General features: G+C 39.7%; 2 protein-coding genes across 3 annotated transcripts; one reads left to right on the top strand and one right to left on the bottom strand.

Annotated features, from left to right (window-relative positions):
* Positions 1-114: 114 nt before the first annotated feature.
* KPNA5 (karyopherin subunit alpha 5) lies at positions 115-21,667 on the top strand. 2 transcript variants are annotated; one of them, XM_032992856.2, is made up of 14 exons: positions 115-253; positions 2,392-2,525; positions 4,786-4,887; positions 4,968-5,067; positions 5,818-5,912; positions 6,743-6,874; positions 7,776-7,864; positions 9,050-9,149; positions 10,798-10,961; positions 12,027-12,105; positions 13,071-13,196; positions 14,312-14,439; positions 16,054-16,232; positions 17,933-21,667. In XM_032992856.2, exons 1-14 carry the CDS (start codon positions 250-252, stop codon positions 18,118-18,120), a joined length of 1,620 nt encoding a protein of 539 aa, XP_032848747.1. In that variant the 5' UTR covers positions 115-249; the 3' UTR covers positions 18,121-21,667. The 2 variants fall into 2 exon arrangements, with proteins under 2 accessions (XP_032848747.1, XP_032848748.1); XM_032992857.2 differs by lacking the exon at positions 115-253 and adding an exon at positions 3,108-3,221 and having other exon boundaries at positions 2,412-2,525.
* On the bottom strand, positions 21,659-25,982 carry FAM162B (family with sequence similarity 162 member B). The gene is made up of 4 exons (XM_042795856.1): positions 25,791-25,982; positions 25,327-25,438; positions 22,392-22,500; positions 21,659-22,196 (listed from the first exon to the last, which is right to left on the bottom strand). The coding sequence occupies exons 1-4, from the start codon at positions 25,915-25,917 to the stop codon at positions 22,098-22,100; spliced, it is 447 nt and encodes a 148-aa protein (XP_042651790.1). The 5' UTR covers positions 25,918-25,982; the 3' UTR covers positions 21,659-22,097.

Here is a 25,982-nt window from a genome sequence, read left to right as displayed (position 1 = left end):
CCCAGCTGCCTGCTGGGAAGCGGTGGTTTCCCTTGGCGGGGTGGCGGGTGCCTGCGCGCGCAGGGCCTGCTGGGAACGGAGGGGGGGAGGCCGCCCCGCCCCCGCCACGCCCCCTCCCCCGCGGCCAGTGCGGCGCGCGGCGGGGCGGCGTCCGCCATCTTATGCTGCGGTCGGCTGCCGGTGCCGCGCTCCGGGGCGGAGCGGAGCGGGGTTTTGTCGCTCGGAGGGCGGCAGGGCGTCTCTGTCTCGATGGGTAAGAACGGCAGAGCGCTCAGAGGGAGCGGGTGGAGGTAGGAGGGGCTGCACACACACACACACACCCCCCCCCTCAAGTCCGGGGCGGGAGGCGGCGCGGTGCCCGTTGCTGACAGGCTCCCCGGCCAAGGCCGGTCTCCTGCCTGCTCGGGGCGCGGCGGGCGGCGCCGGGACGGGGGTCTTCCCGCGCTGTTTCCTCGGCCGGAGGGCTGCCGTCCTCCCGCCCCGCTGCCGGTGGAGGGGGCTCTGCCGGCTCCTCCCCGGGAGACGGGGGGGTGAAGCGCTTCGCTGGTCGCCCCTTCGCGCCCGGGGTGGGTGCCCTCTCAGCCGGCAAGGGGACCTGCGCCGGGGTCTTGGCCGGCTCGGAGCGTCTGGCCTCCCCCGGCGGTCGCGGAGGGGGCGGCGGTACCGCACGGCGCGGTGTTTAGGGAGCCTTATGTAGGCAGGGAGCGGAAAAAAAAAAAAAAACCAAAACACAACAACAGCTATTAGTAGGATAGGTCTTAGTCTAGGCACAACAAGTGGGCGAGGTGCGGGATGCGGTAGGTGGAGGAATTTAGTGTTAAAACGAGTTAGTTTTGCAGAGCAGAAGCGCGGACTTCCTTGGATTTAGAGGCAGGAGTCATGAAGCCTGAACAGATCGGGGACTGACAGTCTTTTTGCCATTACGGTGTCAGTAGCAAAACCCTTGTGAGAAGAATGAAGCTATAAATTCATAAGTTTTTCATTTTGAAAACAGCTTTGACTAGTTGAGCTTCCTCCTGGTTGAGCACCTGTAACTTTATAGAGCTGGCGACCTAAACTGGTTCACTTTGAACGCGTGCTTCTCTTGTTTGGTTCATTGCTTGGCCTGACAGTTTTATTGGCGCATCTAGATTAGCAACGCATGAATGATTAAGGAAGTGATGATGTTCTAGGACAAGTTAAGCCAGTAGTGTTGTTGGAAAAATTATCTTCTTAAATTGTACCTCGAAAGTTACATGACAATTACTAGAAAATTGCTTTAAATGGTGGCACACTCAGCGTTGTGGTGCAGAGACGGCAGTAATTTACTAAAATTCTTGAGAAGTAAATGTGTTTGGGTGAAACAGGCTGCTGAGTCCTTGGAGTGTCTTGACGCCAGCCCAAGTTTGCAGACTCTTTTCTTCTCATAGCTTGTGTTTATTGCTCAGCAGTCCTTGGTACTCCTGATATATATATAAAAAAAAAAAAAACGGTCTGAGCGTGGAAGTTGACAGAGAATTGTGCACAGCTCAAGAGCTGTAGTTCAGATGTTTTCTTGTGGAAGAATTCCAGACGAGTGAGAGTTCGTGTAGAGTCTTAAATCGTATTTTTGACAGTTATTTCTCAGATGAGGGCTACAGTTTTAGCTTTCAAAACTAGCACCATGCTATTAAAAACCTTTTTCAGTCAGTTTGATCATTTCAGTGACAGAATCATGTTTTATCACTTTTATCTTTTCACAACGGATATGCCTGAAATGACAATCAGATTCTAGTCCTCTAATCCATCAAAAAGACCTGTGAATTAGAATTCGTCAATCATTTTGTCAGTTTAAAATGGAAAAGGGTATGCCTATCTGGGTGCTTCTGACCCTTTCTTTTTCGGCGTACAGTTTTAGAAGGAAACACAGCATAACCTTCAGATCTGTTTCTGAGATGGGCATCATAAAAAAAAAAAAAAAAAAAAAGAGTGCAGGAAGATATTAAATGAGGTAGCAATAATTGTGGGTTTTCTTCTTGGATTTTTCCTTATTCTTTAATACATTTAATATCTCCGTGAGAGGAAGAAACATATTCATGTACTTGCTGACACAACCCAAATTTAGTGATATAATGGTTTTGCTTATTGTTTCTCAGTTTGCTCATAAGGCCCATAATTTCTTTTGCAGTATCTTATGCCCTTTAATGAAGTATCTGATCCCTGAGATGATCTGTAGTTTAATCTGCAGTTTAGAAATGCCTATCTGGGCAAAAATTTTTCTCTGACTTCTACCTTAGAGAGTTTTGATGAACTGGGTATTGCAAGCAGCTGCAGGAATACATAGCTGCTGCTGTATATACTTTTGTAGTACAAGAGATGGCAGGTTTGCCTTGCAAGGTTTGGCCTTTGGAGTAATTTTTCTTTTTTTAATAGACAACATGGCGAGCCCGGGTAAAGATAACTTCAGAATGAAAAGCTACAAGAATAATGCACTTAATCCCCAAGAAATGCGCAGACGAAGAGAAGAGGAAGGAATCCAGCTTCGAAAACAGAAAAGGGAAGAACAGGTAAGTATCTTGGTCAGCTGTTAACTGTTAAGTGCTTGTGAAGCTTAATTCGGATATGTGAAAGGACTTGAACAGACTCTTCCTGCGGAGGCAAATCCAGAGTGCCAGGTGGAATGTCTGTTTCTAGTGCAATCTTGGGGAGCACTAGGCACTTCTCAATAAGATCATAAAACAAAAAAGTGAACAGAAGCCCTCTTAAGTCACTAGGGCACGCAGAGGAGACACCTGTGTCTTAAGACTCATCCTTAGTCTAGGTTTAAACATGTAAGACTGGTCTGAAAGGATGCTCTTATTTGCAGTAAGGATTAGAAACTTTGCGTTCTCTTCCAGAGTTTGGGCCAAAGTTCTCCTGTTAGAAGGGAAAGGATTATTTTCATCTTTGAAGCTACACTTCAAATTGCCCAAGAGCTTTTCTACAGTAACTTAGTAAAGGGGCTACCAATTAGTGATTCCTGTATAATTTAATGGTTTGTAGTAGTTCCTATTACCAAAATGTTTAGTAGTTTCTTGCCAGGAAAGTAAGGAATGTAGTTTGTTTTTCTGCTTGGTCTAAAGTGGCTGAATTTGTCTCCCACAACCTAGAGAGTGTCCCAGGCACTGATCTACGGTCTTCTCTGAGGTGGGAATGCTTACCCTTCTCCTGGGAAAGTGGTGCTACTGCATGGAAAAAGAATTTAAATTAGTTGGGCCGGAGAGGTAAGAGTAAGAAGTAGTATGATACTGGAGCATTTACCTGTGAATGGGTAACTGCACCGCAGTTCCCACTGAAAGTTTTGTTTGTGTATTTTGTAGTAAATACTCCCTAGATAAATGGTGAACATAATGGGTGTTTCCTCTCCCGTGCTGACTGTTGTAACAATGAGAATACTGTTACGTTCTCCTTGATCTTAATTTGTCAGACTGGTGTTTTTCAGCTCTTCTTGAACTGGGGAGAACAAGTTTATGCAGGGAGATGAGGCTTCTTTTGCTCCAGAAGAAATTATAACTGGTAGATAGACCATGATCCTAAACAAAACCAGTTTATACATTTCAACCGAGAGCTTCTGTGTCCTTGTTGAGTGCTAGAAAGAATGGCTGGTCTTCCAAAGGAGGATTGTTGTTTCTTCTTCCTTTGTGGGTTTAAATGGCATTAAACCTTGTTTACATCCAGGATTGTGCCCAATCCAGAAGTGTGTTGAAGAAAGGAGGGAATGCCCTGTTTTCGGTTCCTGTTTGAACTATGGGTAGATGTAAACATGGAGTTGCTTCTGCAGTTTTGAGCATGTACAACAGCAGAAATCTAGGTGTCTGTAGACACACAGAGGACAAAACCATCAGCATTTAGTAGGACATTTCATTATTATGCTTACAGGTGAAATCTTAGTCAATGGACTGAGATTCTAACATTTATTTTTAAGGATACCAACATAATATTCTTAGAATTGTTAATTACAGTAGTTTTAAGTGTAGTACTGGATTAAAGATAAAAATTTAGGTTTGGTTTCTAGAAGAAAACAGATTAATGTGAATATTTTGCTTGTATGCCAGAAAACAAAGAGGCACTCATTAAACACAGCTTATTAAATACTACAGTGCAGGTACGTATTTTGAGCATAGTCAGTGCATGCAGCCAGTTGTAAAGTGATTTTTGGACATAGAGCATGTTTAATGTTACATAATTTGAAAGTTCCCCTTGAAGCTACGCTGTTTTTCTCCAACTATATTAAAATAATGTTTCGGTTTTAATCTTTCTGCAACTGTATATGAAATACAGGTGCTGTTTAATTGTCATGCAAAGAAAGTACATACTGCCTAGACCCTCCGTTGAAGGGAGGAATGCAGTGTGCTGAAACACAAACATTGCCTCTGTGTTGCTGATTTTATCCTATAAACTAAAAAAGGAGAAAGTAGCTTGTTGAATACTGTTTCCTGCTTAAAAATAAATTATGAGGGATAAAAGACTAAAAGTAGAAAGATACGTATCTTCTTTTTCTTACGTGTGGAAAAATTTATGGATCTGTGCTAATTAAAAAAACCTTCAGTTTTTAAGTGTCTCTCTGAAGTGTTGCAGTGCAGTTTATCAAGATACAGGTGTAGTAGTGTTTTTCTCCTTTATATTCTTTAAATTTTCATGTAGAATTCCAGTTGCATGGGTGCGTAGGAAGGTGAGTAGTTGACATTCTTTGACTAGTATTGGTGAAAGCATTTCTTCAAGTGTATGTCATCAGTGCTCACTCTGTGATAAGTTCTAATGTCTCCCAAAAATTTATTCTGTGTTTAGCTGTTTAAACGCCGAAACGTTTCTCTCCCGGGAAACGAAGAATCTATGGTAGAAAGTCCAATTCAGGATCCTGATGTCAGCTCTACTGTACCTATTCCAGAGGTAATTACTGTAGAGTGTGTTTAAAATGTTCTGTTAATGTGCATGGAACTAGACATAAGAAAAATGCCTTTCATTTTTAGGAAGAAGTTATTACAGTAGATATGGTGCAGATGATTTTCTCAGATGATCCTGATCAGCAGCTCACAGCAACTCAGAAATTCAGAAAATTGCTATCTAAAGGTAAATGAGTATTGCCTGATTTCTTTTTTTCGTTCCTTCTGTGTTGATAGTATGAAGTTTAGTCAGAATCAGTTAACCTTTAGTTTTGTTTTACTTTAAAATAGAGCTTGCTGAAACTTCTGGTTCTGTTTATAGAGAAACCGTGCCAAGTCTCTTCCGACCTAATGACTAAATACAGAAAGCTTCATTATTCTGATGTTAAGTCTTTCAGACAAAGTAACAAAAGCAAGGATATTTTGATTGAAGTGTCCAGGGCAGTAACTAACTGTGCACTAGCATTACTTACACTACTTGTTGCAGTGATTCAATTTCTGATTCTCAATCTGTAATTGAGGGGTGAAAAATTACACAGCTGCTGTTGAGACTGTAAGACATGCAGTCTTAAATTATTGCTGATATTTGTACAGCACAATAGGTAAAGGCATGCTTGGTCACTTAAAAGAGTATCTAATCACAATTGCTCTTCCACTGACCTGAACTTTGTAATGTGTTACTAGCATGCCAGTGGACAATAGTATGTGTTACTATTGTTATACATAATGAGGTATTTACTGTATTGTAGCACGCTCTGGAGATGATCCTGCAGTCTTCTAAAGTCAAAAGTTTAGCTCTTGCATTTGAGATTAAAATGATTGAATGTTACAAATTATAAGAACCAAGAATCATATTCATGTTTTGTGGCACACTGAAAGTAATTTATGTGGACTTTTTTGTTAGACTTACACAAATATGTTTGTTTATATTACCTAGAGCCTAATCCACCGATAGATGAAGTCATCCAGAAACCAGGAGTAGTACAGCGATTTGTGAAATTTCTAGAGAGGAATGAGAATTACACTCTGCAAGTGAGTTTGGTACTGATTGGGGGTTTGGAATGGGATCAGAAATTCCCAAAAGAGCTTTGGAAAGCGTGTGATTTTATTTTTTTTTTTAATAACCAAATTTAATTATTTTTTACCACCAAAGCTTTAAATTGTAGTTGTGTAAAATGTCAGTTATTGCCACTGGAATTGTGACTTGACTCTCGTGAATTTTTTAGTAGTCTTTAGGGTTATTGATGCAGCTGGTCAAATACTTGGGTGTTGAAAGCAGAATGTGTTCAAGAGGGTTTAGAGCGTGATATATTAAGATCATCAGCACGGATGTGTGAGCAGAATCTGTTTTGTTTGTGTTGAGTATATTGTAGTACTTTTCAGTTGAAATCTTTGACAATAAGAAAAAAATACAGGAAATTGAAAGACTTGTATGAAACCCTTTTAGGAAATCTTTGGAAAATGTGTAATTAATGATAGGAGTAACTATTTCTGTCTAATTGTGGTAGCCCATGCAATGCCACTTCGGTCTTGTGTACATTCGTATTAGAAGAATTAAACTTAATATAGAGTAAACAGAAGAGATTTGTATTAGTGAATAGAGATTTTGAGTCTTCCTTACAGTTAGTGCTGCAAGCTAAAACTTAAAAATAGTTTAGATACTGAAGGTTCTTATTTAATAGGGATTTTTGTCAATGCCAATTATTGTATAGAAAGTACAATAAGAGTAATAATTGCATTTCAGTGGAAAGGAAAAAAAGTGGGAAAATTAACCTCTGCAACTCTAGTGTCAAACTGCTTTTTATGAGCGTAAGTTTTACTCTGGAGTGGTTTAACATGGTGGTCTTTGTGTTCCTTAACAGTTTGAAGCAGCTTGGGCTTTGACAAACATAGCATCTGGAACTTTTCTACACACCAAAGTTGTAATTGAAACTGGAGCTGTTCCAATTTTTATTAAGCTGCTTAGTTCAGAACATGAAGATGTACAGGAGCAGGTAACTGTTTTCTTGGGGTGTTTTATTACAACTTTAAATTTATTTCTGAATTTTTTTTTTGGGTGTGTATGGTTAGAGAGAGGTTTTGAGCCCCATTTGCCTACTAGCCCATTGATCTGGCTCCAGGAAGATAAGAATTTACCTTTGGTGTGTTTTTTCCCCTCATGTTTTTTTCCTCTGATTCTTTCAGGTTTCTTTGAACCTGTTTTTTATTTCATGCTATTGTGCAATTTCAAGAGAGAATCTAATTTCTATTGTGGCGCTTACTAGTGGACAGGATTTAAAACGCCATAATAAAAATAATCTAGTAGAAAACAATGTGAATTTTTTTTTTTCCTAAGTTATCTTGCAGCTTTATTTCCTGCGTCCTTCTGTTCTTTCATCTCATTATGTTGCAGTCCTCATTAACATTTTCCTGAACTTCATTTTTTGTTTTGTCTGCTGTGGATTTGGGGGTTTTTTGTTTATGTTTGAGCAGCTCAAATTTACTGGCTTTCATTTAGCGTGTTTGAAAGTTTGTATAGTGAAAGTTCATGACTCAGCTTTTTTATTCCTCATACATTGTTTGCAACTTTGAGCAAGTTTTACTGAATCTATTACACATAGTGAGCAAATGTAACTATATTGAAAAGAGCATGTATATCCTTTTTATTGAAAAGTATGTGAATCAACGTATTTTCGTAACAGGAGACTTTCTTTTCTTGAAAGGATGACTTCAAGTGTAGGTAATTGACTTTGCGTGCATTCATGAAAAATGCAATATAGAAATCGGTAGTCTGCTGAAATTTCCTATTTGGAATCATACTGCTTTTGTTTATAATATTTGCTGTAAAAATGTACAGATCTGTAAAAGTTGATTTGCAAGCATGTATAAATTCACTTGGATGCTTTGCTTTTTTAGGCAGTGTGGGCTCTTGGTAACATTGCTGGTGATAATGCAGAATGCAGAGACTTTGTTTTAAACTGTGGAATATTACCACCCCTCTTGGAGTAAGTATTGTAAATTAATGCTGTAACTATAGGGTACAGGTATAGATAACTATAAACTTCAATTTAAAATTTATTTGAAAAGAATGTAAGCTTTTTTCAAAATTGAGGATTTCTTTTTTTTTATATATATTATCTTGCTATGAATCTCATGTTTTGGATTACCTGAGCTTCATGCATATCTTTAACTTAATTACTCCACGACTGGAAGCTTTCCAGCGTTTGCAAAAGGAGGGAATTGTTACTTCACAGGTATTGAAATTTCTGTATTGTGCAGAACTCTGTGTTGCCAGAGTTCTGGATATATAGGGTGGGAGAGATGATTTAATTCACACTTGCGTGTGTGTGTTTCCAACTGGCTGGGCAACAGACTTGTTTCCCCAGCTTTGTCCAGTAGCTCCAAGCTCCAGTCTTGCTATTTATCCATGTGCTTGTTGAGATGAGCTGGCAGAGTAGCTGTTACATGAGCTGTGGTACACCAGATTTCCCTAGGAGTATCATACCAGCACTTACTATATCCCTACAATAGAGCGTAAGAGAACTTCATCACAGGGAAAAAAAAATGTTCAATGTATTATTGCTTCAAATAATAAAATGCTTTAAAACATTTGTAAAATAACTTAGAATAATAGAGAATGTGATTACCTGCCTCAAGGATTTAAAGGATTAACAGTTTTAGACATTTTGGTATTTATTTGTAAGTGAACCTGATCTTTCAGTTGTTGAATCTTTCACATTCTATTCAGAAAAAAAGGTGTTAATTTTTTTAGAAGATCTTTTAAATTCTAACTTTTTATGGAACTTTTTATTATTATTATGATTATTAATTGCATTCTCTGAATGAAAACATCACAGTTAATTCAAGGGAGAGTTGCATCTTACGAGAGGCTGAGGCCCCTTCTGAAAACCTTCAGAAAAGATTAGTTGAATGATTTTTCACGTAAGCAGTGGTTTATTTTATATGATTTGGGAATTAGATGTCCGTGCAAAAATAATCTATTCAGATTCGGTTGATTCTAAGAAAATATTTATAGTATGTAAGCTATGAAGAGAAATAAATTGAAACTAGTGCCCAGTAATATGATCTGTTTTCCTGATTTGAGGTACTGTTGGTGGTAATAGTCATAAAAAGACTTAACTTTTCAATAATAAATGGTTATTTTTATTGTTGTTGTCTCTCTTTGGCAGACTGTTAACAAATTCAAATCGTCTTACAACGACTAGAAATGCAGTCTGGGCCCTCTCAAATCTCTGTAGGGGAAAGAACCCACCTCCAGACTTCAGTAAGGTATAATAAAGTGTTCATTTTGAGAAATCAGAAAGCTGAATCAGACTTATGTTTGTAATCTGTTATACCACACAGAATATTTGAATCTGGAGATAGACTCAATTTTATCTTTTTAATGTAATCAGGCAGTCTTGTCCATCTGTTGTATCTGCAAAAAAATCATCTATTTTGACACCTGTCAGCCATAAAATTCAATTACTTAAAAACTTGAGATTGTAGTTAGTCAGATGCAAATGGGCATTCACTGGTATGAAGTTACGGCCAAATAATACATTCAGCACTAAACCCCTTGGGGCTGTATTTTCTCCAAATCTGTTTTAAGGGATGTGAGTTACGACTGAAGCTTTTTAAAAATTTTTGTTTGTTTGTTTTATGATTGCAAGCGCATGCTGCAGGAATAAAATTTTGAATTTTCTGCTCTGTCAGGTACAGTTAAATCAGACTGCTGACAGAGATGTATGAGAGCCTGTATGTGCTCTCCTTCACTTCCTCTTCTCTCCAGCATGTGGTTATAAAGACAGGAAGACTGTAGAGGCTAGTAGGAGTATTAATTTCTGTAGGAAATTAATTTCTGGTAAGGTTAATGACATTGAAAGATTAAAAGAACTGAACACTGGGTATTCTGGTAGAAAAGACTGAGTTTAAATGATCATTAAAGATAATCTGGAGAGAATTTACATCTCTTGAAGCTTACCTCACAAGGTAGTAATTACTGTCATTGCTTCTTAATAATTCTTGGAGAGGTTTTAATGGAAAGGGGGGAATTTCTGATGTCAATTGAACACATCACAATTGCTCTGCTTAAGTTGCTTCCTTGAGTAGTGTTTTCTTCTGGTAGTAGAAAAACTGCAAACTTCCTTGCTGCTTAAACATAACTTCAGTGGAAGAGGATGCCCTGTAGGCAACTGCTAATAAGAATAGCTCCTTTGGGTTTCACCCTTTGCAATAGCACCAGTTGGACGCGTAAAAGAGGCTGAATTGTATAACTGATGTAAGATGAAGAATGAAATTCAACAAAGAATATGAAATTCCCAAGCTGTACAGCTGAAACCTCTCAGGTTCCAAGTGGCGTTAAGATGGTCTAGTTCATTTGGCTCTGTCTGTGTGGACTTGCAGGAGATTAAGGCCAGAGACTACAGTTGCAGGGAGAACTGAGGTCAGCTGTTGCTTGTTTGGTTTGGTTCAGTGAGCGTTGAGTCCTCTGGGAATGAATGACTCTTGAGTTTCTTTGTGGTAAAGCAATTGTAAATTGGTTATTGCAAATAACCTCCAGTATTCCCTCAAAAACAGCAATTCCAACAAATGTTCTGAGAAATTCTGTTCCCCGAGTGATTCCAAAAAACATCAGTAATTCCTGATCATCTGGCTACCTGTAAAAGCAGATGGTTTTTATTCAAGCTGAACAATTATATAGCTAATGTAGTATCTCTAAATACTGTGTGGTTGTGAATCAGAATTTACCCGCTTTGCCAGTTTGAACTGGATAGCTAGTTTAATCGGGAAGCGTTCCACCTAGGTCCTGATTCATTCATGAGCTCACGTGTTTTGGCAGGGGATAGTTTTGCACCTTTATGCCTTTGCAGAATGTTCTCTGAAACTTGAAAAATACAAACTGCCTAATTTTATGCAATATTTTTCTTTAACCTAGGTTGCTCCTTGCCTAAATGTTTTATCAAGACTGTTGTTTAGCAGTGACCCAGATGTATTAGCAGATGCTTGCTGGGCCCTCTCTTACCTTTCAGATGGTCCCAATGATAAAATTCAAGCTGTTATTGATTCTGGAGTGTGTCGAAGATTGGTAGAGCTGCTTATGTAAGTCTTCACCAAATAAATGTCATACAGTACTGTTAATAGTAATCGATTCCAAATGAGTTGTTTTTTCCTCAGGTCAAGTCTGAATTTATTTTGTGAGACGTGATGAACATGAATCCAGTCTGAAACCTTTTGGGTTGCTTGTTAGGTTGCCTGGGATTTTTCCTGATGCTGGCAGTGAAAAAATGTTTTCTCCAAAGTATTCCCTTCTATTCTTTAAAATTTAATGTAGGACCTCGTTTGCATGGAGGAATAGAAAGGTGAAGACTGAAGATCAAGCTTGAATTGTAAATTAATTTCTCATCTTATTTTTAATTTCACTGCTGTATTTTGTTTTCTTGCCCTTCTAGCAGATGTAGTTGCAAAACAGATAGTTCTTAGACTCACAGAGTCCAGGGGCAGGCTTGTGCCACTTCTGAACTGTTCCCCTATATTTGGATTATGGCTCATTATTTTCCTAGAAAGGGAAACTAAATCCCTGTGTTCACATGGGGACTGCAGAGTAGGTGAGGGTTAGTAGTTCCCAGCACTGACAGCTCAGCACAGTTCCCTGTGAAAAGCTCGTTTGTGTAGCTGTCAGGAGAGGGTGAGGTTGCTTTCTCTTCGTATGGAAGCCTTAGGTCAACTGAGTAGATTTCTTTCCCCACACACCTCAGTTGAATATGGGAATATGGGCTGCTTCTACTGGCTTCTAGGGCTATTGACTTGCAAAAGGAGGAAGCTCACTTACAGAGGGGAGCTGCTGAGTTTTAGTATACAGCTAATAAGGCCCCTTTTGTTTATGTGGCCACTGAATGATGCAGATTCTGGTATTGTATTCAGTAGTACTTGAGGTGGGTGAAGTGAATCTGCTGGACAGGTAGATTGCTCTGTTGTGTTGTTCCATAGAGATGCCCTTTCCTTGAATCAAGCAATTCACTTGTGGGCTAAACAAGGGGAAAGTGTAAGCAGTAATGTTTGGTAGAACTGAAAATTTAGCACCTTAAGTAAGCCACTGTTCACTAAAACTGCAAAATTATACTTTTAACACTTGGTAACATCAAGCAATTTAATATTTGTCTCCAGGCATAATGATTACAAGGTGGTATCCCCTGCATTAAGAGCAGTCGGAAATATTGTTACTGGAGATGATATCCAAACACAGGTAAGACTAGTTGATTTAAGAAAAATTAATTAGCGAGGCCAGAATTTTGGAAAGGTTGCGACAGAATACATGTCCAGTACAGGTATCTGCATATGTCAGTGAAGGGAGGCTCTGTACAAACCTATATTGTGAATTTGACAGTTTAGGTTGCTATTTTAAACATTAAGTTACTGCAAGAATAAACATATTTTTTTACAGCACTGTATGTAGTGGATTGCTTCATTCGTGCATGGTACTTTGACTGTTGCTTCCCTATTTTTTTTTTTTCCTCTCCTTATTGGGGATTCATTTATTTATTATCGTTCCCTTTTTTTACATCTTTAAACCCAGACAAAGTTTTCACTCGTAAGCAACTGTCATACTTGATTTGTCCGTTAATTTCTATGTGATAGTCTTACTGATGTAATTTGTTCTAGAGATTTATTTTTTAATTTTAGGCAATGGAATTGAGTTTGAAGCAATGCAGGAAATACTGACGGATCCTACTTCAAAGAAATCGTGTCTAAAAGGCTGACAGAACTAGTGTAAAGGGGAAATAAGGAAATAAGTTAATTACGTGATTTATTGTGAGCTCTGTAGGAGAGGATTTTGCGAAGGAATTAAATAGAAAATACCTGTCGAAAAATAAATGAACAAATAACTATACAGTTCAAATTTACACTTCTAAGCTATATTCTAGCCTTAAGCAGCCTTATTTAGTCTTGCCGTTGTCAGTCTTCTGGTCTGAACTTAATTGAGGGCAGATTCTTTCAAACTGCAGGATTGTCTGTTCACACACTAGAGCATCAAACACTGTAATTTTGCAGGATGTTACCTCTGATACTTTTTATAATATAAATGTGTTGCAAAATCTTCTTCCAAAGTAATCTGTAAAGTGATTTTATATATATATATATATATATGTATATTGCACAAGCCTATATATATCTCGTACAACCCCATTTTCAATTCTCAAATTATTTTAGGTGATTCTAAACTGCTCTGCATTACCCTGCCTCTTGCACTTGCTTAGTAGTCCCAAGGAATCTATTCGAAAAGAAGCCTGCTGGACTGTTTCTAATATTACTGCAGGAAATAGAGCTCAGATTCAGGTAAAGCCTGTATATTTGTTAACTTGATTGGTTTTGTTCTTATTTTTACTAGTTCACCTGGTTTTCCAGCACAAGGAAAAATATGTAGATACTACATTGACTCTGCATTATTTGTTTTAGTCCTGTCTATAATTTGACCTAACTTAAATATTTTCCTCTAAGTTTTGAAATATTATTATAAATAACTGAATACTTTAAAAATAACTGTCATGGTTTGTACTAGAGAAACTGATTAGCTTCTTTGAAAAGGATTTGGTTGGTGCTTATAAAACGAAAGAGAGGATATTTCTCTTAGGTCTGATCTCAACAGTTGTTATTTTTCCCTGTGGGAGCATCATCTACTGGTAAATTCTCTTAATTTTGGTCTGCACTGTAATATATATGTTAAAGTAATAAGCAGTTTTTCTTCTGAACTTGTTTTGTTTCAGCTTTTTTGAAATCTTGCACAAATTAGTCCGGTGAAAAGTGGACAGTTCTAACCATTTTGAAATGTTGAACATTTTGCTTGGGTAAAGGACCTGCATGATGTCATCAGTACAGAATTGTATTTTTATGGAAACTACTAAATCCTGACTATTGCTTCGGGTGTATGGAGTTACCTGAAAAAAGTTTCTGGTCAAGAAAAATGAGAATTCTGAATCAGAGTACATGTTTCAATATGTTTTGGTTTTTTTTTTTCCCCCGCTCTACTTCAACTGGAGATGAAAATGTGACTTCCTGATGTCATATAAAAAGCATAATATAGTCTCCATTTATAGACGTAGTCTGTCTATGGAGACTGCAAACCCAAATAAAATGGATACAGTGAAATTTTGTTCCAAGGCATGCTCTCGAGTTCAAAAACTCGGGTTTAGAGCTTATGTGATTTTTAAACATCCAGTAAGCAGTATTCTGTCCACCAGAGACAGAGAAATCAAAAAAGAAGATACTCAGATGGCTGCTGCAGCTCAGTGTTGGAATAGTTCTGAGTTCCAGTCTAGCGTTTCTAGTTTGCATGGTGCCATCTAACAAAACGTGGTTTGCATCACCGACTCTTCTAGTGAAGGGTGTTAATGTTCTTTGTGTATATTAAATCTTTCTTAAATATTGTAAAATATTACCGTTTCATCTCTTAGGCTGTTATAGATGCAAATATTTTTCCAATATTGATCGAAATTCTGCAAAAAGCTGAATTTCGCACCAGAAAAGAAGCAGCGTGGGCCATAACTAATGCGACATCAGGAGGAACACCTGAACAAATTAGGTAAGTTTGTATATGTTACCGTTTTCTCTGCATAACTTATCTTCTCGAAGGTATTTTTACTTCTGCGTTTGAATCTTGGCAAACATAGCAACAAAAACCTAAACACAGTGGTAATCCCTTGAAACTCTGTCTGTACAGGGACTAAACATGTCGAAATCCAGAAAACCGAGTGAAATATATGCAGTGGACTTAATAAATTGACTGATAGTGCTTTGTTTCAGTGGTAATTGCACCCAAAGCTTTGACGGGGTTATCTTCCAGAGTTGATAGTAGATTGTCCAACACAACTGGAACAGTTAATGAACAGTTTCAGTGTTTGAAAACGGAAAACTTCGGGACAGTTGTTTAGAAAACTTGTGTAATGGGATTGTGTATTTGCAGATAAACTTTAGGAATTTTAGTGGTTTCTTCATGTATTTTAAACTCACTACCAGTAGTACTTTAAAGCTGATACATAAACTCCTGACATTTTACTGTCAGCAGCTATTTATGCACTGCAAGGATTGGGTTTCTTGAACACCTAGAATAAAGTACTCTCTGGTTTTATAAATGACAGTGTATTATTTGAAAGCCAGAACTGAAAGCGATGTGGTAGATCTTCCAGCACATTTGGGTGACCTGCAATAAGTGCATGCTTATTTAAAATATAAACAGTCCTGATTTTCTTATAACCACTAAATGTTATCAGAGGTAAGGAAGGTTTGTTGGTGGTTTTTTTTGCTATTTGATTGCATGCATAATGTAACATCTTAAAATTTAGCATATTTTAAAAAAAAATTAATTCAGGATCTTCAAACAGTAAGTAAATGGGCACGTAATACCATAGAAGTGGCTTCTTGTCACAAAATACAGAGGTATTATCTGTGTTATGAAGTTTTAGCCCTCTTAATGTCCTCAAGATACTACTGTCTAACTGCAGGATAATTTAAAACTAATAAATAAAGTACATTTAAGCAACCTTTTGTTGCAGGCAAACATTACTGTGTCTTCATTTTACTTACACACTAGAAACGGGACACAGGTTCTGACTTACAAAAGTTCATACACAGTTTTGTGCAAAATTGGAAAATGAAATGGGATACTTGGAATCCCAATGTATTTCTTTTATATTTACAATTACGTCCTTCCCTTTATAGTAGGTAATGCTGATATCTTAATGGACTACTAGCGTGGACTATGGTAGCACAGAGCAGTATCCAATGTTCTTACCTGTCTCTTCACGTGTTTACTCAGTATTTTTGCCACTACAAAACTACAGATGCCTGAGAAAAGAACTTTCTGCTAAAACTAACTTTTTTTTCCTTATATTCAATTAAAGCCATCTGGAGATCATAAGTGAAAAGGAGTGGAAGAGACTACAAATTCCACAGTCCAGTTAGGAATATGCACATCTAATTTATCCTAATGAGAAAATTCACGTATTTATTCCATTTCAGACTAAGCTTATCTTGGTGTTATTGCATGTTTTAGATTTTTTTGTTTTGTTTTGTTTCACACACTTTATAGCAAAAATGATGACTAACAGTGATAGTCTGGCATGACAGAATAAATGCGCTGGATTTTCAGTCCTTCTTTTTCCCCCCACCCTACTCTGTTTTTTCTGCTGTTATAAAGGTATTTGGTAGCACTAGGTTGTACCAAGCCTCTTTGTGACCTCCTGACTGTGATGGATTCAAAAATAGTACAGGTGGCTTTAAATGGACTTGAAAATATCCTGCGTCTTGGAGAACAAGAGTCTAAGCAAAATGGAATGGGCATTAATCCTTACTGTGCCCTTATAGAGGAAGCATACGGTAAGAAATGACTTCTTGTAAAACTACATACCTGAACTTCCCTATTTCAGGTTGTGAAAACAAAAGCATTGTGAACCATTTTGAAGTTTATAGGTAAGTTTAATATAAGAATTACTTCAAGAATAAGTGGACATTAAGGTACCGAAGTTAAGGAATGTAACACGGTGGGAAAATGCAGGAAACCTGTGGAGGTTTGTCAGTGGTCAGTTTATGAAATGTCCTTCTAGAGAAGCATTCTCAGAAATATTTAACACGGGTGTCTTAGTCTATTGGAGCCATGGTTTTCATTAGTTTATCAGCCAAACCTATAAATATAGTTTTATTACTTTAATATCTAGTTCTGTCTGGTAGAGTTTCATTACCAACAGGGATTGTGAGATCAGCGTTTGTTTCACTTATTCCCAAAGTCAGATCAATTTTTAGCCCAGTAAGCATCAGTAACAGCAAAATCAGCTTCAGATCATAACATTAAATAAGTTTGTACTTATTTTGTGAAAGTATTTTGTTCAATTACTTAAGAGCTGTTGAATTAAACCACATTTTAAAGGCGGAGTATCAAAACTGAAATGACAATTTGTAGAATTTCATGACTAGACGCTTCCGATTTAACAAAATGTTAAAACTGCCTGATAATGAATCTGGCATTATTTATGGAGGGTTATCTTTTTGTCGCTCTGACAAAACAAAAATGGCAGACATTTGCATTTCAGAAAGTGCTAATAACAATGCTAGTTGACCACGTTATATCTGATTAGATGGTACGAACTTTTCTGTAACACAGCCTTTAAATCTGAGTTCCCTGTTACAGAATTTTGTTTCTAAAATCAAGTGCACACTTGGAGAAGTTACTTTGCAATCCAACATGTAAGAGGAATAAGTACTGAGTACTTTAATGGAATTTATCCTGTTGCAGGTTGTGAGTCCGTTCATAATTTCAACTATTGAGCACCTAGGTTCTTCTTTTCCTTTGCCAGTTAAGCGTAGGCTGCTGAAGCTGTAGCACGTAAGTTCATGTAGGGAAAACAGCTAATTATATCACCCTCATTGCTTTGGCCTTTGTAGTCACCACAAGAGTTCATAGGAGCTCTTTGTAACCCAAATTAAGTGAAAACTGAGTTATCATCATTAGCTAAAAAGGATTTTTGAGTCAGCCTGACTGACTGCCAAGCACTTAATTCTGCAGGAGAGCAGGGGTTATGCCCTCTAGCTTGCAAATGATAAGCCTTATCTCCAAATCTTTAAATTTGAAAGAAGGTACCAGACTGTGCCCAGTGATGACTCCATAATAGAGGATAGAATTCAGAGCTGGGAAGACTGAAAGATTAAAAAAAAAAAAGAAATGGGGATGTAGGTAATTGCTATAGCAAACAGTTTTATTTTGTGCTAATTCTAAATAGATTCAATTTCTTTGTGGGCATGGCGTATTTCTTTGTAGATACTACAGCTGCCTCCTCCTTATTTAGTTAATATTCTCTGAGCATAGTTTTAAAATTAGTTTGGACAGCAGAAAATGTAGACCAGAAATACATGGGATAGGAAATTCAGAATCAATGATAACAAATAAATTGAGATTATTTGGGATTGCATTTTTTTATCTAAGAAGTACCACTGTATTATAAACTAGACTGTAAGCTGTTTCCCTTCGAATTCATTACTCATTTAAGCAACTAGGTTTTCAAAATGTTTTGTTTTGAATTTAGGACTTGATAAAATCGAATTTCTTCAGAGGCATGAAAACCAAGAGATATACCAAAAGGCTTTTGAACTCATAGAGCATTACTTTGGTGTCGAAGAAGAGGACTCGACTATTGCACCTCAGGTGGATGAAAGTCAGCAGCAGTTTGTGTTTCAGCAGCAGGAGGCTCCAATGGAGGGGTTTCAGCTGTAAACGACTGAAGCGAAGACAGGCATAAAATCTCAACACTTGTAGGGTTTGGGGTTGTTTTTTTTTTTTTTTTTCCCCAGAGGTCTCTCCTTTATGGCCAAAGTTAGATGAAAAGTTGAGTATGTTTTGCAGAAATAGATGAAGCAGCAGCTCATGCACTTTTATATATTGCGTTGTTACAACTGTTCTTTGTTTTGTGTTTGTGTTTTTCATTATCTCTTATGTACAGGAAACAACTGTGAGTAATCATGTCTAAGGGAAAGCATTAAATGTGATTTAACAAGAACTGTTAAGCTAAGACTTGGTAGGATTTTAGGTAGTGGTTCTGAAATTTTCATGTAGTCTCAAACTGCATATCAGCAATACAGTTACTGACAGTTGCATTTTTGGCAGTAGGCTCGACTTGCCCAGTCTCTATCAAATCTACCTCTTGTATTGAAGCAGAAACATTGCTTCAGAACTAAGGCATGAAATAAAGATGAGCTTGTAAGAAGCTGAATTGGAATGTGAAAAATATTTATTTAAATTGTGAAACTTTAATGCATTACTATACAACACACTGTTGGAATTTATTTGTAAAATGTATTTAAAGGCATAATAGAGATACATATATAATGCTAATTACCTAATATTGAATATATGAAAAAGCTTTTTCATAATTATATGGAAAGAGGACTATTTCAGAGGTTTTCAGATTGGAATCAGCAGAGAGCTTGCTGGTCATTTGATGTTGGCTCTGCAATGAAAGCTGCTCAGTGGCATTAAAGGTCAGCCACAAACGCCGCACGCTGAGGCGGAAGCAGTTGCTGCAGTCACCCCACGAGTGCTGCACTTGGGAGTGACAGAGACGGTGGTTTGCACAAGTCACCCAGCAGATGGGTCTCCAGCTGCCTCCTGTCAAACCGTGGTAACACCACTTGAGTTTGGGAAACATTGCAACGCTTGCCTTTCTGGTACAGTAGCTTCTTAAAAGTTTAGACAGCGGGTGTTATTTTTTTGACCAGATACGCTACTACCCCTTGAATTGTTCTGGAAGTTACCTAACGCGATCGTCTCTCGGTGAGACAACAGAAATACTGCAGTAAAGAATGAATGGTGAATCACTCCAGTTGAAGGAAAAGCTTGTGGTACTGTAAATAGCATTACGTGGACACCAAAATTAACTAGAAGTTACCGTCATCTAAATATTTAGGCTCTACAACATACGGTGTTTGCTGTTAAACACTAAAGGAAATAGAATTCTAGTATTTGCATTAACAGTTTTGAATACAGAAAAATGTATGCTCTGCTTCGACTTGCATATAAGTAGTGTTTCTGGTGTATTAGTAGTAGATTTCATTTGGCGAAATTGATACTTTGGGTTAACTCTGAAGTATGATTATTTTTTATTACCTGTAGTTAGTGTATTAACATCAGACTCCTGGGTTAAGTGAAATCCTTGATATACGGGAGCATTTCATGCTTCATCAAAAGCTGCAGTTTAAACTTCAAATTACTTACCCCATGGCACTGTGCTTGTCAGTAAACAATATTTTAATGCACTGAGAAATACAGGTTAAAGGTGGTATCACTTACAGTACCATTTTATATTTAGAATTTTTTTTACATGCAAGTTCAGATTCTCAGATGTTTCACTTTGATGTTACAGCAATATATACTATATTGTAATTGAATGTGGGACTTGAAGTGGATTTTCTAAGATTAATGGTCAAGTTTTGACTAAGATGTAACTGGGAGGGAAGAAACCTCTTTTTGAAGTCTTTTTAGTGGAAGATAGAAGTGCAAGATGTGTATATAGGAGTGCTGTTACTTTATGAACCTCTGAATAATGAGATATTTTAGCAAATGACACTTTAAACCTAGATTTGTACAGCATACAACAGTTTTGAATAGTGTGATAATATTGAGTACAGCTGCCAAATTTTCATATAACGTTCAATGATGGTATTTGTGCCCTTTTTATTCTCATAGTTTTAGGTTTTCATATACTGACCTTCCTTCTTCCCTCCCCTCCCAGTCTGTTCAAAGTACAGGGTAACAATCATGAAAAACTACCAGGATTACTAGCAAATGCTGAATTTCAATGTTCTTCTAGTGTAAGAAAATTATTCAGGTAACAGGGTATTCCATGGTTTCTAACAACCTTGTTTTGATAACATAACCAGCTGTGCCTGCTTTTTATTTGGAGAACCCTGTAAAAACTGCATTTATAAGCCTCTCTAATTGAAACCAAATCTGAACTATACAAATCTCGATTAAAAGACTTGAAAATGAAGAAAAAGAGGGGACATTTAAAGTATTATATTTGTTTTGAAAGAATGTCTTCAGTTTTGTGGATATATTATTCTATATGTGTGAATGGTTAGTGACTGCACTTTACACATTTAGATAAACTGTATTTCATGCCTCATGCATTTAAATGTAACGGTTTAAAAGGGAACTAAAATTGACGGACTTTGGCTAATGAAAATCATTATTTAAACTCAACATTTGGTTTACCCTGAAATTGTTAAAAAATAATAACGAAGATCCTTCTTTAAAGGATAATCGTAGGGGATGGCCTCCTCTTTTATCACTGGGTTTACATCACACTTCATTAAAAGCAGATAAACGAACAGTATAAAACCAGAGCTGATGACTCACGGTCCCCTCCGGGGTAGTCATTTGCAGGTAGGGCTGTGAATAAGATGATGTTGCCTAAACAGCTGAAACCAGTGTGGGGAATAAAAAAAAAAAAAAAAAAGCCTGAGAAGAAAACCTCTTTAAGTTTGGTATTTTACATGGCATCTGAAGTGCCCATCAGTTACAAAGTCTTTAAAAATAGAGGGCTTTGGTTTCTGCAGTTTTGCTTTTAACTAAAAGGGTACCATTTGTTCTGCTTAAATGTGAATACTAACTAGCTAATCTATGCAACTATGCAAAGCATAAGATTTTGTTTTTTAGTTCCCTACTCTTGATACACTGAATCATATCCAATTTTTTCATTGTTGCACTTTTGTCCGAGGACGGGTTCATACAGCTTTTTAATTTTCTACTCTTTGCTTTAAACACTGTTGCTAGTAGCAATCAGAAAATAGTAATAATGTTGGCACAGAAATAAGTTAGCTGTAGAACAAGTTTGCAACTGGAAGATATTTATTGTCGGGTCTGTCTTTAAAAAAAAAAAAAATAAAAAAAATAAAAAAAATAAAAAAAGAGAAAAGATGCACTATTGTCTTTCCTCCACGGTTAGTTCTCAGTTGGTTTAAATTTATTAAATTGTACAACTGAGGAATTTTGCCACAGGTTTGCCAATTGATACGTGAAGCTTAACTGTGACCTCAAGAGTTCACTGAACTCTGGAATGAGAACTTTCAGTTACTTACAGCACAATATCTGCATATAACGCGTGGGAACTAAAATACCTGTACTAACTTCAGATAGTGATAGTGCATCTTTAAATCCAGGCCAAAGGCCTCTTACTGTAACGGAACGCAGGAGTGGTATGCAATATTATGGAATGTTAAATCTCCAACCACCATACAGAAACCAATAAAACCTATTTTACAGACGCTTATTGTATTTATTTAGCGGGTTCTGCAAGCTCATGAATGTGAATGCCGTTTTGGGTGAGGGAAACGAATTCAAGCGGGTGGACCTGTGCGCCGGAAAACTCCGCGCCGCCGCCAGCCGGAAAACGTGGGGTTTAAACGTGCGTTGTAAATACCCGAGCGGCCGTACCTGCTGCCCTTCGGGCCCCACCTCCTCTCCTTTGAAATTAATTACTGCTTGTAATCGCACGCAAAACACTCAAGCTCATGGTAATTACAGGCAACAGGTACATCTGGGATCCCTCCGGGGAGAGAGACTTGCCGTTTCTTTTTGTGATCCGGTACGTGCCCTCGGTGGCTCCCGCGCGGTTAACGCTACAATTAGGGGTGAAATTTCACTGCTGGCTCTCGGCCCCAGTTAATTTTGCTCCTCCGAGGACCCAGCTGCGGTTACTTCGTCTTCGACTCCGCCGCCAGCGCCGCCTCCCTGCGCCACTTGGCCTTCTTCGCCAAGTTCCAGCTTGTTAAGGACTCGTGCCGCGCAGCGGCCTGCGGAGGGAAAAAAAAAAAAAAAAAAAATCCACTTTGCAGGAGTAACAACGCAGCCAGGGGGGGCCAAGTGCCCCACCTGGGGAACAGACGTTAGCTGGAAGGAGGGGAGGGGTGGGCCCCCGTCTTGTTTTTCCACAGAATTTCGTCACGGTTAACTAGGTGATGGGATAACCAGCCAGCGCCCCTACTCACCTTCTTAGCCGAGGCGATCACCGCAAAACAGGCAACAATCGAAAGTCCAATCATGATGTAACAAGCTTTAACTCGAGCTTTGTTTCTCGCCCTGTCTAGCATCTCCGGCCTGCAGTTAAAGGTAATTGAATCGTCACAAGCCCCTGAAGTAGCTCTTCTTCGAAAACAGCGCAGATACGACAGCACAATTGAAAAATAAAAATAGAATTAACTTCTAAAACCAGCATCTTCAGCTTGCTGTGATTGGTTATGGGCCACCCAAGAACTTGGCGTTTTCCAGCCCTGACCCCTTCCCAATGGAAAAGCAACATTTAATGGATTTAAGCTGATATTTTTTTATTTTTAAGCTGGGGAAAAAAAAAAATGAAAAAAAAATGAAAAGTTGCTCATGCAATAAATACTTGCATTTAAGTACTTGGGGTAAATACACCAGAAATCATACCTTAAGCTCTTTTACTATGTTTAAATAAAGAAAAGGTTTTGTCTATTTTAAACAGATGGAGAAGTAGAGGTGGTGTCACCCAGATGTAGTGAGAGCAACTTCCTCCTATTCAAAATTAACTTTAGAAAGTTATCACTGTCATAACTAACGGCTTCAGGTGGTGCCCTGTATACTATAGCCTGGGGCCTGCATACGTGGATAGGTGATTAAAAAGAGTTTGCAGTGCCCCGAGTTAAGGGGTTTTAGCTCTTTAGCCGAGCAGCAGCTGCTGTCAGCCTTCTCCCCGTTACGGGAACGCGCCCCTCGAGGCCGAGCTGCGTGGTCGGGTTTGCGGGGCGTCAGGGGCAGAAGCAGTGAAAAGCTCTGCCCTGCCCCTCCCTGCCACGCTGCCCTTGGGACTTTCAGCCCAGTCTTTCTCCCACCCGGGCATTATACTTGGGAGTTTAGGCAGTTTTTTTTAAGATTTTTCGTTAGCTTGTACAGTTTTCAGATGTTTGTTTTTCAGACGTTCAGGTGCTGGCTGCGCACTGTTCCCCTTTCGTAAGGGAGTGCTGTATGAAGGCATATTCGTAAGATATCAAATATAAATATAATACACAGTTATGGTTTTATGCATATATATGTATATAAAGGATAGTTGCATAAAGAATTGACGCGTGTTGTTCGTAAGATATCAAATATAATACACAGTTATGATTTTATACATATATATGTATATAAAGGATAGTTGCATAAAGAATTGACGTGTGCTGTGAGGAGGGACCTCGAAACATTCTCTTCCCCCCCCCCCGCCCCCCCAAAAAAACACCTGTAGCTTTCCTTTAGAGAGGATGGGCAGCGGGATGGGGCAGAGCTGGAGTTTCTCTGGTGGAAGGGCCAAGGGACCATCCTTGCCCAGCTCACACCACGTTTCTTGCAGAGGACTGGCAGCTCTAAGCAGCTGTTTTTGTTGTACACGACCGTCATCTTTAAAACAAACCGCCCGTTGGACTAGCACATAAAAATCATTAATCCACTAATCCATTTGTGGTAAAAAACCATAAATGTTATTAGTCTGTCCTATTAGCCTAATTATATTTCACAGTGCACTAATTGATACTCTTCTGAAGCAGATTTTCACTTTCTCCCTGCTTTCTGCCTCGGCTTTAAGGAAAACAGACCTGATTATGTTCTTCCCTAATTGCACATTAGGGCCTTTGCTACTCAATCCTTAATCAAGACTCTGGGTAAACCTCTGCTGAAGTCAGTAGCGGCTGTTTTAAAACAACAACAACAAAACCCCACAACAACCTTGAAGAAGGACTGCACATCCGACCCTCAGCACAAACTATCTTCAGCAGCTACCTTGTTCACAGGTAGCAATTATCCTGCAGTAATTTTTTTTTTTTTTTTTTTTTGAAAAATAAAGCAGTGACACAGCCCAGCTTCAGCGTCTCACAATTAACTTCTTCCAGTGTGTTTTTATGATCTCACTGCTCTCAAACGACTTTGCTCACCCAGAGAGCACAAAGTGGTGAGGCTCGCTTGCCGGGCCAGCTACCGCACAGGAGCGAGGGATTTGCGTGTGTGTGTGTATGGGCAGGGACTGGAAAACACCTGTGGCTTTATAAACGCCTCCCGACACAGCTTTTAAGGGCTTCTGAGACCTGTCCCAACCTTTCTCTAGGGGAAGATTGTGGAACTAACACCGCTCAAGTGAGGTTGGACGGTTGGGAAAGCCACTGTCCTGCTCCGCAGCCACCCGCGGAACTGCCGACTCCGCGCGCGCTCGACGTTCCACCCCGGACCGGGACGCACGGCGGCGGTAAGAAGTCGTGGCCTGGAGAGAGATGTCTCACACGCTGCCCAACGCCCCAAGAAAAAAGGCAGCAGTGGGCATTAGAGGGGTTCCACGTGTTCAGTGACCCTCGGGGACGCCAACTTCCAGCGAGCCAGCGAACCACAGAATCAGCGTGGTTGGGGTGGGAAGGGGCCTTCAAAGCTCACCCAGACCACTGGGGTCAGCAAGAAAGGGAGGCTAAGGCTATGTCAAGTACTCGGTTTTCCCTCCTGGGGGATGTTTCTCTCATCACTTCCTTCTCTGTTTTCCCTCAAATTCTTTAATAAATCATAATTTGTGGGATGTAATCATTCGGCGACAGTCAGCTCCCTTAGAACTGTTTATGGGAACCATAAACAGAAAATATTGTTTACCAATAACATCCTTCTTTGACTGCACGTTAGGAATAAACAAAATAAACAAGCCAGTAAATAAATATAACCGAGACTATCTACTCAGATGGATCCAGTTCTTAATCCCAGGCTCTGGGGACCCCAGTAAGGAACATTTTTTCATCTTAACCCCTAACCAGGACAGGAAACTCTTTTGCCCTCAAATTCGTTTCCAAGTTTCCCGTGTTGATTCAAGCTTTCTGGAAAAGCTTTACATCAGGCTCACACCGTCACTTTCCCTTCAGCTCCACGTTCCCCTTGGACAAGAGCAGGGGCACTTACGGGATCCTCGAAGGAATCTCTTCTTCAGTCTTGAAACGCCCAGTCCAGAGGAGGATTTTTTTGTCGAACGTCGATGGTTTGTAACTTGCAACCACCTTATGAGCCTGCTCAGCTTAAAGAGGAGGGAAAAAAAAAACCCACTTCATCAAACCACGCGCTAAGAGGGAACGTCGGGGGGTAGTAACGCGTGGGAGGGGAAAAACCCCCACCCGTCGTTAGAGTAACCCGGGGCTTACGCTTCGCGCCACGCAGAGTTCTCTCCACGCGGCCTCCTCAATGCCCACGCACGCAGGGTGTTGTCTCCGCGGGTCTGGCTCGCCCTCCCCGCACCCGGCGGCTGTGGGTACCCACCCGCGATGCCGTCCCCCCCCCCCCCCCCGCGGCGCCCAGCCTGCCGCCCGCCGCCAAAACCTCCCGCCCCCCCCCCCCCCCCGGGGCCGCCTCGGAGCCGGCCCCGCACTTACCGCGGGTGGTGCCCGGGTCGCGGGTGGGCTCCCCGCCGGCGGCCGCAGCTCCCGCTCCCCGCGGGGCGGGCAGGCGGAGCGGGGGGGCGGCCAGCAGCCGCCCGGGCCGGAGGCACAACGGCAGCATGGCGTGGGCAGCGGCGCGGCGTGGGCAGCGGCGCGGCGGGACCCTCTGCCGCGGGACCCTCGGCC

This window comes from Tyto alba, unplaced genomic scaffold, assembly GCF_018691265.1.
Source record: "Tyto alba isolate M040663 unplaced genomic scaffold, T.alba_DEE_v4.0 Super-Scaffold_22, whole genome shotgun sequence".
Lineage (NCBI taxonomy): Eukaryota > Metazoa > Chordata > Aves > Strigiformes > Tytonidae > Tyto > Tyto alba.
Note: the sequence above shows the minus strand (reverse complement) of the source record. Positions and strands in the feature narration are given on the sequence as shown.

What these genes read in the sequence shown, in the direction of transcription:
- KPNA5 (XM_032992856.2), top strand. An exon ending in CAGAAAATTGCTATCTAAAG is followed by an intron (nt 5,068 to 5,817) that starts GTAAATGAGTAT and finishes TATATTACCTAG; the next exon opens with AGCCTAATCCACCGATAGAT. An exon ending in AGATTGGTAGAGCTGCTTAT is followed by an intron (nt 10,962 to 12,026) that starts GTAAGTCTTCAC and finishes ATTTGTCTCCAG; the next exon opens with GCATAATGATTACAAGGTGG.
- FAM162B (XM_042795856.1), bottom strand. Translation starts at nt 25,917, where the DNA reads ATGCTGCCGTTGTGCCTCCGGCCCGGGCGGCTGCTGGCCGCCCCCCCG. An exon ending in CGACCCGGGCACCACCCGCG is followed by an intron (nt 25,439 to 25,790) that starts GTAAGTGCGGGG and finishes CTCCTCTTTAAG; the next exon opens with CTGAGCAGGCTCATAAGGTG. An exon ending in GAGATTCCTTCGAGGATCCC is followed by an intron (nt 22,501 to 25,326) that starts GTAAGTGCCCCT and finishes CTTTAACTGCAG; the next exon opens with GCCGGAGATGCTAGACAGGG.